The 12,682-nt window shown below is 35.0% G+C and overlaps 1 protein-coding gene across 2 annotated transcripts in view; it reads right to left on the bottom strand.

Moving 5' to 3' along the window:
- The window catches only part of LOC107663784 (tyrosine-protein kinase Fer-like), a 69,460-nt gene continuing 56,778 nt past the window's right edge, over positions 1-12,682 (bottom strand). For both annotated transcript variants that reach the window (XM_016454114.1, XM_016454113.1), the window contains exons 12-19: positions 12,180-12,302; positions 8,655-8,711; positions 7,656-7,771; positions 7,416-7,510; positions 7,150-7,273; positions 2,853-3,007; positions 1,222-1,344; positions 1-496 (exon numbers count right to left, since the gene is read on the bottom strand). In XM_016454114.1, coding sequence (XP_016309600.1) covers positions 360-496; positions 1,222-1,344; positions 2,853-3,007; positions 7,150-7,273; positions 7,416-7,510; positions 7,656-7,771; positions 8,655-8,711; positions 12,180-12,302 — 930 coding nt within the window. In that variant the 3' untranslated portion in view covers positions 1-359. The remainder of the gene's footprint in view (positions 497-1,221; positions 1,345-2,852; positions 3,008-7,149; positions 7,274-7,415; positions 7,511-7,655; positions 7,772-8,654; positions 8,712-12,179; positions 12,303-12,682) is intronic.

Below are 12,682 nucleotides of genomic sequence, written 5' to 3' on the forward strand. Positions count from 1 at the left end.
GGGTGAACAACCCCCCCTTTTTCACTGGTGCGTACACAGGAATACTCAATGGCACACTGAATGCACCTAATACATCTTACGTTCTTGTCTGTCATAGCTTAACTGTTGCTCAGTTTCCAAAAAAAAAAAAGGGACAATCTGCATAATTTTGACACTAGAGAAAAGCTGAGACCTCTCTCCATGCTAATGGCTCAAAACAGCTGGTGCATAGGCAGTTCACACAGTGATTATGTGACGGAGTGCTTTTAATAGCATGTAATTTCGAGGGCGAAACATTCGGTGTGTTTCTCTCTGCATATAAGGGATCACCTGGATGTGAAAGTATAAGTTTGGCCTTCCAGCCACTTCCTCATTAAAGGCTATTTTTTCTTGACAGCGGCCAGTTCTTTCTGAATGTCGACAAATTTGGGTCGATTCTCAGGCTTGTACTCCCAACATCTCTGCATGATCCTGTACACCTCGTCTGGACACTTCTGCGGGCAGGACATTCTGTAGCCTACATTATACACAAACAAACTTTCTGTCAGGGTTGATTATAAATCCATAATCGACAGTGGATGCGTTGATGAGATTATTAAAGTGCTAACAGAGATTGCAGGTTATGTTCAGAACATAGTACTGGGGTAATGTTTAGTACATACTGTGCAGTGCCTACTTTAAAGCAAAAAATATGTGAAATACACGATAAACATTTTAAACTCCAGTTATTCAGTGTCCAGTTATTTCAGAAATAAAAACAGTTTTTGCATTTTTATTTAATTTGATTTCATTAATAATAGTGAATTTATTATACATTAATTAAAGGGATAGTTAACCCAAAAATGAAAATTCTGTCATTAATTACAACCACTGATGTCACATGGATTATTTTACCGATCTCCTTGCTACGTCTCTGGACTTGGGAACATTTCAGTTGCGTTGCTGTCTATACAGGGTCAGACAGCTCTCAGATTCCATCAAAAATATCTTAACTTGTGTTCTGAAGATGAACGAAGGTCTTACGGGTTTGAAACGACATGAGGGTGAGTAATTAATGACAAGAATTTTCATTTTTGGGTGAACTATCCCTTTAATTCAAATATAATTTAATTAATAAAATATGTAATCTAATAAAATATACAAAAAATAATAACATTTAGAAATAAATCAAATGTAATTAAAATTAAATATCACATCAATCTGTCTCTGGTTCATTCACTAAAAGTGGAGTTTGTTTTGTACCTTTTTCGACCTGTTCTCGAGCCTGCTGGTTGGTCATGCCCGGGTAAGGACACACTCCTAGACTGAAGGTTTCCCACAGGAGGATCCCATAACTCCACACATCGCTCTCTGAGCTGTATCTCCCTGGGATTTAAACAGCATGTCAAACATCAGTCTGGATCCAACATAAGAACTGACAGCTCAGTGCTGGACGAACAACACAAATCAAGTACTTGAGTAAAAGCACAGATACCCTAAAATATTACTTGAGTAAAAGTACAAAAGTACTACATTTTAATGTACTTGAGTGTTAAAAGTAAGACGAACGTCTAAGTTACTGTGCAAACAAGTGAAAATGACAAAATACACCACCAAAAATTGTGTACAATATAAAAACATCATATGGGACAAAATGTGTTTTGCTACAGCAGTTTGCTAAAACTGCTACAGCAGCGGGGAAGATCCATCGCCATTAATTTGTGTTATTTTAACATTATTAATCATTTTTACCTAAATTAGCCTATCATGCGCAGTCTGTGATATGTAAATGTCCACATTCAAGCATTTCATACAATACAGCTTGCCCTTTTACAGTAGATTTAGTTCATAAATAACTGACAGTAACGATCGAAATATGATATTCAATTACAACAATCAATTCAAAAATCAGCATTAGTAGCCTACTTTTAATGCCATCAGTCACATACACTCTCAAGCTCCCAGGATCTCCCAGTTCTTGGCACATTTTGAGTCAGACATGAAGATTCGCTCTGATTGAATCAGTTAATTTTTGTCTCAAGAACAGCAAGAACCTGATCAGTCTAATTTGTGAAGAACAATTCATTGTGATTTCTGTTTCAACTGAAGAATAATGTTTCAACAGGCTCAATATAAAAAGTATCAGCTCATTCACAAATTGGAAATGACTATTGCATCTGAGAAAGGGTGATGTTTTTATGAAATGCAGTGCAGTGAAAAGTATTATATGCTTTGAAATGTAGTGAAATAAAAGTAATAAAAATACTCAGATAAAATACAGATACTTGGAAAAAAGGGACAGTTCACCCAAAAATGAAAATTGTGTCATCAAAGAAGATATTTTGAAGAATGTTGGTAACCAAACAGTTTCTGGTCCCCATTGACTTACATAGTATTTTTTTTTCCTATACTGTTTAAGTCAATGGGGTCCAGCAGGTATTTGGTTACCCACATTCTTTTAAATTGTATTCTTTTATGTTCAACAGAAGAAAGAAACTTATACAGGTTTGGAACAAATCAAGGGTTAACAACTGATGACACAATTTTTATTTATGGGTGAACTATACGTTTAAGGACTGTAACAAAATAAAACATAAAATTCATATCAATCATATCAGTTAGCTGCTATTATATTTGTAAAACAGGATCATTTTATTAAGTAGCTTTATCTAACACAGGGGTGTTCCTGGAGGGCCGGAGCCTTGCAGAGTTTAGTTCCAACCCTGCTCCAACACACATACCATGTAGTTTTCAAATAAGCCTGAAGGACCTGATTAGCTGGATCAGGTGTGTTTAATTAGGGTTGAAGCTAAACTCTGCAGGGCTCCGGCCCTCCAGGAACCGAGTTTGACACCCCTGATCTAACAGCAGCACAGACATCATGAGTGCTTTACCATAGTTCAGTGCTTCTGGTGCAGTCCATTTGATTGGGATCTGTTTCAGTCCTGATGAGGAGTAGATGCCATTGTCCTCCTGGCGGGACATCCCAAAATCACTGATCTTCAGCACATTGTTCTCTCCCACAAGGCAGTTGCGAGCAGCCAGATCTCTGCAAGATTTGGAGAAACACTGTAATATCACCTCATAAACAATGCAACACGTGCACTCTCCGCTCACAATCATGACTGTGATTGGACAATTCACACCTACCAACAAAATCATCTATAGGAAAATTGGTCTAAACTGCTTTCAGATCAGAAGGCGAGAAAACTTCTGCCAACAGAGTGATTGTCAGGGGCTGGAGCAAACAGTCTAGACCCACAATTACAGCTATGAACACCCCCAGTCTGGAAAAAGAGCCCAATGAGAAGCTTCAGCAGCCAAGACAGGATCATCAGCCTTCTGCTGTCAACAATATCCAAGTCTTCTCATGTTTGACTGTTCTACAAAACTTCAGAGTAAAAGAGTATCTTGCAGCCCTGTACTTTCTGGAACTGGATCAGTCTGGATCCTGTTGACATATGGTAACATCGCAAATGAGATTTTGGACAGGCTGTGATGTGTCTGGCCAAGTGTAAAAGCTAATTTAAAGGGTTCCTTCCATCAAACAGAATCCCAGTATATGATGAGCTTTCTTCAGATTAACATTTTTATAATATATTGTATAAAGCAAATGGACAGTAACCAAAAAGTTGATGCTTCAAATACCACACAAAGCGTTCATGACAGTAATCCATATGACCCTAGTGGATAAATCAATGTCTTCTTAAAGGGTCATGAAACCCCAGACTACTTTTTCTGGGATTTTAGCAGAGGTGTTTGTGTTGCACATCTTACAAGACGATGTTAGCATCCAATGTTTTTAACTTTTGGAGAAAACTGGTTAATTTTAAGCTTTTTTTGCGCTATTTTCATCTTCCGGGTTTAAAGGGGTCATTTGATGCGATTTCAATTTTTCCTTTCTCTTTGAAGTGTTACAAGCTCTTGGTGCATGAAGAAGATCTGTAAAGTTGCAAAGACTAAAGTCTCAAATCCAAAGAGATATTCTTTATAAAAGTTAAGAGTCAACCACGCCTAACACGCTCCCCAACATGTCTACGTCACGATGTGGGAAGATTTGCATAACGCCGCCCAAATGTTCACACAAAGAAAGAAGGCGTAACTTTTATTCTCGCTGTTCGTATTGTTGTTGCCGCCGCCATGTCGTGAAGGCGCTGTGTGTTTCGTTGTGAAAGCGAAACTACTTTGTTTGGTCTTCCAAAAGAGGACGATATCTGCTTCGTCATGCCTGGAGCTGATCCGTGCTCCTTCGTCGAAATCGCCGGCCGCGCCGTTCTCAAGCCCACCGGCCTCTGCTCACTCTAACCCTCCGGCCTCTGCTCACTCGAGCCCGCCGTGTGTGACACTGTATTTCATTGTGAAAGCGAAACTACTTTGTTTGGCCTTCCAAAAGAGGACACGACTAGAAATCAGTGGTTAAGTTGTATTTACAACACTGTTCCAGAACACTTCAACACAAATATTCAGATGTTTGCAGAACATTTTAAGGAGGACTGTTTACTGATCCTGGTAGAGTAGACTACAATGCCGGCTGTTCTGACTCACAGATTGTAAGTACGTTTTTTCATATATATGTTTTCGATGGAGAGTGTAAATGGCTGTGCATTTATTTGTGTTTTTAACTCGATGGGAGCGAAATGAAACTGTCTGAACGCGAAGCTGTGTGTGTTGTCTGTCTCCCCTCTTCCCCCTCCGCTCGCAGCGCACCACGCCCACTTTTTTAGCATTTTTTTAAAGCTGTGGTGAGAACTAACCAGTTCTGAAACGGGGTTTCATGACCCTTTAAGCAAAACGATAGGTGTGTGTCAGAAAAACGCTAATATTTTAAACTTTTTTTTTCAGTATAAACCACAGCACGATGGCTTTTGAAGCATCTACTTTTGGGTTACTATCCACTAATTGCTTAGTAGCATGCCTATATTATATTATATTATATTAGCATGACATTTTTTTCTAAAAACTTCATTTGCGTTCATCTGAAGAAAATAAGTCGTCTACATCTGGAATGGCATGAGGATGAAAAAATAATGACAGAATTTCATTTTCAGGTTGAGTATCCATTTTTTGTGATCATTCAGGCAGATGGAGGGGGCTGTTTATTTCCACATTACTCTTTTTTAATTAGTAATTGAAAAACCATTTCAAAATGTAGCTAAAGTTTGAAAGACAGGCATGAGTAAAAAAATTAATAAAATTATATCTATATCTATCTATCTATCTATCTATCTATCTATATATATATATATATATATCAGAATCAGAAGAGCTTTATTACCAAGTATGTTTACACACACAAGGAATTTGACTTGACGACAGGAGCTTCCAGTGTAGAAGAAAGTACAAACATAGTGCAGACATACTGTACGTGATAGTGCAGACATACATATGAATAACACAGTAGGGATGTAATATAACACTAATATAATAAAAAAAGAAAAATTAGAAAAATGTAATAATGTACTATATACAGAAATAGAAGTATAGGAAAAAATGAATTGTTTAGATAAATGTACAGATATGTTTATTAGTGTGCAGATATGTTATTTACAAAGTGTGCAGTTTAATATAAATGGACGATGTATAATTATGAAAGATTAATTGTTCAGGCTGAATATAGCCTGTGGGAAAAAACTGTTCTTGTGCCTGGCTGTTCTGGTGGTCAGTGCTCTGTAGCGCCGACCAGAAGGCAACAGTTCGAAGATTGAGTGGGCTAGGCGTGAGAGGTCCAAGGTGATTTTTTTAGCCCTTTTCCTCACTCTGGAGATGTAAAGATCTTGGAGGCTGGGCAGAGGGGCACCAATAATCCTCTCAGCAGTCCTGACTGTCCGTTGTAGTCTCTTGATGTCTGATTTGGTAGCTGAACCAAACCAGACAGTTATGGATGAACACAGGACAGACTCAATATGTGCTGCTTAATGTTAAGGAGTTCGTCTCTGGTAATACTATACTATTTACACCCTTAAGTTAATTTTATGAAAAACATTGAGTGGAAAAATGTTTTTTTTTTTTTTTTTTTTAACTATACTGTATTTGTGTTTTGTAACTATGCTTTAATTTGTGTTGCCATTAATTCGTGTTTAGTCAAAATGGCAAAAAAAGGCAAAAAATTTATGATGAAAAAAAATCTACTGGATTTTTTTTTTATCAAAAAACTGAAAAAATGTAACATTTAATTAGAAATTTAACATTATATCTATAGCTACTCTATCATTCAAAAGTGTTTGATACTTTTATTCATCAATGACACGTTAAACTGATCCTGGCTTGAACTAAGGGTGATTCATAGGGTTAAATAGAACCTGTGTTAACAGTATTGTGTTAAAGCGTTATTATTGCTTTAACCTGGACAGCCATAAACTCAACACAAGAAACATTTTCTTCATGCAAATTGCTTTCTGACATGCTTTTTCGCTGCCTTTTGATTGACAGGAAATAATCGGCCCTGATCATCGGCTGCCGCCAGTGCAGATAATTGCTTTTACCGGCCGATACCGATTATTGGCTGATGATACATCATCAGTGCATCCCTATTTATATTATAGTAATTTTTCGCTGTAATGCAGTAAAGTGTACACAAATATTGGGTAAAATTGTCAGTTTAAATTTCGATTGCACTATTTTGGACTGTTTTTATCAATAATTTTCAGTAATGAGTGGCTTGTAAGTTAAAAAAAAAAAAATCCACATCGTCCACCTTTTTTAAAATCAATGTAATAGATTCTGGGCATTCTGATATATATAAGCCTACATATGACCAAAAAAAGAATGATATAATAATGAAAATATAAATTATAATAATATAATTTATATTGTAATTTTTTATACATCATGGTAGTATTTGTTATACAGCATTTAATTTATGGTGATATAAAAAAAAACAATGAATCATAGTAATTTTTTACTCTAATAAAGTATATATTGGGCAAAATAGTCTATTTAAATTTAGACTACAAGAAAACATAAAATACTACATCAAGACAGATTACAGTAAAGAGAAATGGTCTAATGGTCATGAAAAATAATATTACGAAAAATAATGCCACAAAAATGTCCTACAACAGGCTGTTTAGTTAATACAAAATATTGTATATAATATTATTTATATTCATTTTCTTTTGATTTTAATCTGACTCGTTTTTGCTATGATAAGTTGTATCACTACTACATCTGAAACATTTCAGTTTTTCTTACCTGTGTATACAGTTCTTTAGCTCCAGGTACGCCATTCCGGCAGCAGCGTCTAACGCAAACCTGACCAGTTGCTTTGTCTTGAGGTCCTCTTTTTTCTTTCTTAAGAAAGATAAAAAGTCCCCACCTGTTGAAAAATGGCAAAATAAATGAACTACAAATATGCAATCAATTAAAAGAGACACCAACATCCCAAACAAGTTTATCACACTTTTAACGAGGAAGGGTTTCTGTGGCTAATGGCTGAAGCAAAGATCCAGTTTACTGACCTGGTATGAGCTCCATCACTATGTAAATGGGCTGCCGTTGGGTACAGACGCCTATTAACTTCACAATGTTGGGGTGATCATACTGCTTCAGGATCCTAGAGGTGGAGAAAGCATAAATGAATATGGACATGACCACATTATTTCATCACTCATCTTTATTTGAATGAAGCGAACATTATTTCATGATGTTTGAGGAATGAGATAAAGACGTAAAGCATACAATGGTGAATGTGGGTTCACCTGGCTTCTGAGAGGAACTTTATCTTGAGGTCTTGTGGTAGATCTTCCTTACACGTTTTCACGGCCACCGGCGTTTTATCTCGCAGTGTTCCTCTAAAAACCTCACCAAAATTTCCCTAAAACATTTGTCCAAAAGCATTTCTTAGTGTCTAGTTTTATTATTTTAAATATCAAATAACAAAAATACCAAGAAGAACCACCTTAACATGGTTTTCTGGACATACACCATAGCAGTAGTACTAGGAATGGGTCGTGACCGACGACTAATTGTCCAACAACCTATTTGAAGTCGACTAGTTTTTGTGTGTGTGTGTGTGTGTGTGTGTGTGTGTTTTTTTAGGCAAACTAGTCAACTAGTCACTTGTGAAAATGTATAGTTTTGCACAAGGTCCTACCACAATATTTTTTTTAAATGACCATGCAAATAATGCCCCATGATAAATGAATATTATATTTATTCAAAGTATACATTAATGTTCAAATGTTTGGGGTTGGCAAGATTTTGTTTTATGTTTTTAAAAGTCTCTTATGCTCACCAAGTCTGCATTTATTTTATCAAAACAAAAACCGTAATACTGTGAAATATTATCACTACAAATAGAACCGTTTTCTATTTCAATTCAATTCAAAATGTAACATGTATTGACAACGCATTTTAAAATTCAGAAATCATTCTAATATGGTGATTTGCTGCTGAAGAAACACTTCTTATTATCAAGGTTGAAAACTGTTGTGCTTTTTAATATTTTTTGTGGAAACCTTGATACATTTTTTTCAGGATTCTTTGATGAATATAATGTTCAAAAGAACAGCATTTATTTGAAACATTTATAGAAACTTTTATATTTGAATTTGTGTATGTCTTTAGTGTCATTTTTGATACTTTTGATCAATTTTAAGCATCCTTGCTGAATAAAAGTATTAATTTCTTTAAAAAAAAAAAAAAAAAGTGAATATTATAAACATTGCTAAACACAAGCACAATGGATATGGACTTACTTTCCCAAGGAGCTCTCCAAGAATGACGTCCTCATGACTGAGAATCCATTTCTTATCCTGAGCAAACAAACAAAAATAGCAAATTATCTTCCTGACACTTGTTCATTAATTAACTAATGACTCGTGCAGAGACAAACAGAAGAGAGATGCTGAGTGTCCTGTGGGTCAGTCCCTGTGCAACTGCTCTGATGAATGATAATGATGATTTGATTTTATGTACAATTTTATTTAGAAATTATTACGCTACACAAAGAAGAATATGTATATGTACTAGGCCTGGGCGATAAAACGGTGTCGATATTTATCGACGGTACACCTTCTTCGATAACGATATTAAAAAAATTTGATATAGCGCACAATATAGGCACGTGCTATGAGTGACGCAGACAGCACACACAAACAGGAACATGAGTGCTGTGCCTGCCTGTGATGAGGAGATTGTGAATAAAAAAAATTAATATTAGTCGAATTTAAAATAAACATTTGCATTTGAAGGCAAAAATAGTACAATGAATGTTAGGAGTGCGTCAGGGAGCGTCATCAGTGGAGCACGAGATGCGGTGATGAGGATGTAAGTAACGTTGTAGTTTAGTTTTGTTAGTCTTGCCCACGAGACGCGCAGTTGCTGCGTTATTCATTCAAAATATTAGAGAAATATAGTAGCTCAATGCGTAGAAGATCTTGATTAGGTTAAAACTATTCCTTTTCACTGCGTCTCATATGTTTTTAAAGGCAATCTGTGTGATGGGCGATTCGGCTCTTTGGATTAAGCAATGCATAAATACGTGATGCTGTTTTGTTCATAATTTATTTATGCAATTTCCGAAATTATATATATACACGAGTTAATTTAGACGTAATGCACATTTTTTTATAGACAGTTATTTCCATGCGTGGACAGTTTAATGTGCTGCATTATTTTAACCTATTTAATCTGCATATAAAACATTAGAAATTAGATATTTGTTTAATTTTTATTTTGTGTTTGACTGTTAAAACAAAAAAATATTTGTTTGTATTTTTAAATTGAGTTAATTTAAAAATACAGTGGTTAAATGTAAACATTTGTTTCTATTGCTCTTTGTTTTAAAAAAGGTTATAAAAATGTCAATGATTATCGATACCGAACCATATGAAACATTATATTGTTGATACATTTTTTAGCTATATCGCCCAGCCCTAATATGTACACAGTCCATTCTGCAAATAATACGATCACATCATTTCATTTCTATAGGCGCAGTAGGTCAATTTTCCAGAATATTCCTTAAAAGCCACAAAACCACTTTTACTTTTAAACACATGTATTTATGAATTTCTTTCTTTGTGTTTAATTAAACATTGACCCAAGCTGCTTTTACTGACACAAATAGCGAATGTAGTGTTGTAGGCTACGTTTGAGGATTCAAAGAGGTTCCGACAATTAAAACACACACACACATAAGAAAAATCCCTTTCTAAAATCTCAATGCATTTACAGCAGCGCTAATGAGAATACACATTTACTACGACATTGATGATGGCATCAATTAAAGAGCCATTATTCTAAACATCATAAAGTTGAGTGACCTGCAGTGTCGGCATTAACCTGGACAATCACTCATGCTAATCCAAAACTGAACACAACAAAACAAGCAGCAGTGTCTGCATGGAAACTGTATTTTCTGAGTTTTAGACAGCTTACATTAGTTCTAATGCTGTCATTTCAGACTTTGTCTTGTCTACTAAGGCTGCCAAAATGGACCAAAAAGAACATATTAACTGAGATAAAATAAACATTTAACATGCTGCTGCCAAGATATCAAGGCAAAAAACAAATAAATAGATAAAAAAAAATATATATATAAATAAATAAACACAAATAGCTCCAAACCAAATCATATTTTGTCCATTGTCTGCTGCCAGTTACTCTTTAAGGGTGTTCACACTTGTTTTCTTCAAAAGAATCAAACTCTTCAGTGACTTAAAAATGAACCCAACTTCTCTTTGGATTCACATTGTACTTGTAAACATAAAGAGTCCAGTTTTCACTTATTTGAAACAAAGTCAAGTCAAATATTATTAGTAATAAGATTATTGAAAACATGGTTAACAACAACATTATGATTATTTTTATGCTATTATATAATGTTTTTCTCATTTTCAGAATGTTCCTCACTCCACATCTGCTAATATGATCTAGTGAAATGCTATTACACATGTTTAATAACCTATAATGGTTAGGAATGTTTGCAATTATGCAAATGTGAAAATAAATAATTGTATTCACAATGCAACAGCATACCGCTTTAAAACAAGCAAAACTATGAGAACCTCAAGAGATTGACTTTGTGTGGACATATTTCACATGTACATTCACATACTGCATTTCAGTCCACTAAAACAACATTTTATGAGCATCATGTGTGTTTGGAATATTATTTGCAGTAGCTACACTAATGTTCAAAAGTTTGGGGTCTGTACAAGTTTTTTTAAGGCTGCATTTATTTGATCAAAAATAGAGCAAAAACAGTAGTATTGTGAAATATTTGTACAATTTAAAATGACAAATTTCTATTTGAAAATATTTTTAAAATGTATTTATTCCTATTAATGCATTTATTTATTTTAGCAGTCATTACTCCAATCTTCAGTGTCACATGATCTTTCAGAAATCATTCTAATATGCTGATATGCTGCTCAAGAAACATTTCATATTATAAATGTTGAAAATATTTGAATATTTTTGTGGAAACCTTGATTTTTTTTTTCCTGGGATACTCTGAATAGTGAGTTAAACAGAACAGCATTTATTTGAAATGGATATCTCTTGTAACTTATAAATGTCACTTTTGATTTATTTAATGCATCTTTGCTCAATAAAAGTATTAATTTATTTTAATAAAAAAAATATAACTAACCCAAAACCTTTGAAAAGTAGTGCACATGATTTGGATTTTATGTCAATTAAATGTACATTTCTACACGGTCTGAAAGTATCCCAGCATTCACAGGGGTCTTATAGTGCTTCTTGCAGCCCGCAGCAGAAACATCACCTCCATTATGATTTCAGTCGACATGTTCGGATGAGGTGTTTTACCCCTGTCATCAAAAACCCATCAGAGGAACAGCATGGCAGGTAATCATCCCACCAGATGGATGCACACATAGACACACACTTCCTGGGGGGAATCCAGCCAGTGTAGCCCACCATCAAGAAAGGAGTTTAAACTGATATTTTCTAAACCATTACAATCTTTTTCCGTAGCCAAGGAGATATCAACACACACACACACATCAATTCACAGGACTTTACATCAGCAAGACAGGTTGATTTGAGAACTGCCCTGCACAACATCAATTTAATGTTCAATGTAGCTGCACATGTAAGCGAAAATGAGCGATGTACCCCCCGAATTTCTGTAATAAGGAATTTTATGGCTGCATATTGGAAATACAGTGATAGCTTTAGAAGTGAAGACATATGAAATGACTGTACTGAGTGTAGAACAGCTTGTTAAAATGAAAAGAGAGACAATGTTTCACCTTTATGACAGGGTTCAGGAGCACGACCCCAGATTTCTTGGTGATGACTTGTTTAGTTGTGTAATGGTGCTCTATGAGCTGTGGGATGGTGGGGAAGCCAGTGCCTTCAAATCTGTACTGATTCTGCAGACAAAAAGAGGCAAATGAAATCAGACAATATATTTAGCAAATAAAATAAAATACACTTAGTAATTTTAGCATATTTTGGGCATTGTTGTATATTTTTTTTATTTATACTTTGAAGTGCACCTCCCATCTAATATATCGCAATAAGCATTGTGCTTTGGTATTATTAATATGAAACTTAAGTCTCAGATTTTAAATTCTGTCCATTGTATTGCAATATTCGAACAATAAATGCCGTTTTGGCGCTGTTTAATGTGGAGTGACAGATCGCTGTAGCACCTCAGTGTCAAAATAACAGCTTTTAAACAATTCATGTAACGTCACATTCACCTCAGAAAAACATATTCGGTGACCATAAACTCATTAGTCAGATAGAA

Source organism: Sinocyclocheilus anshuiensis, unplaced genomic scaffold (genome assembly GCF_001515605.1).
Source record: "Sinocyclocheilus anshuiensis isolate Anshui unplaced genomic scaffold, SAMN03320099.WGS_v1.1 scaffold123, whole genome shotgun sequence".
NCBI lineage: Eukaryota > Metazoa > Chordata > Actinopteri > Cypriniformes > Cyprinidae > Sinocyclocheilus > Sinocyclocheilus anshuiensis.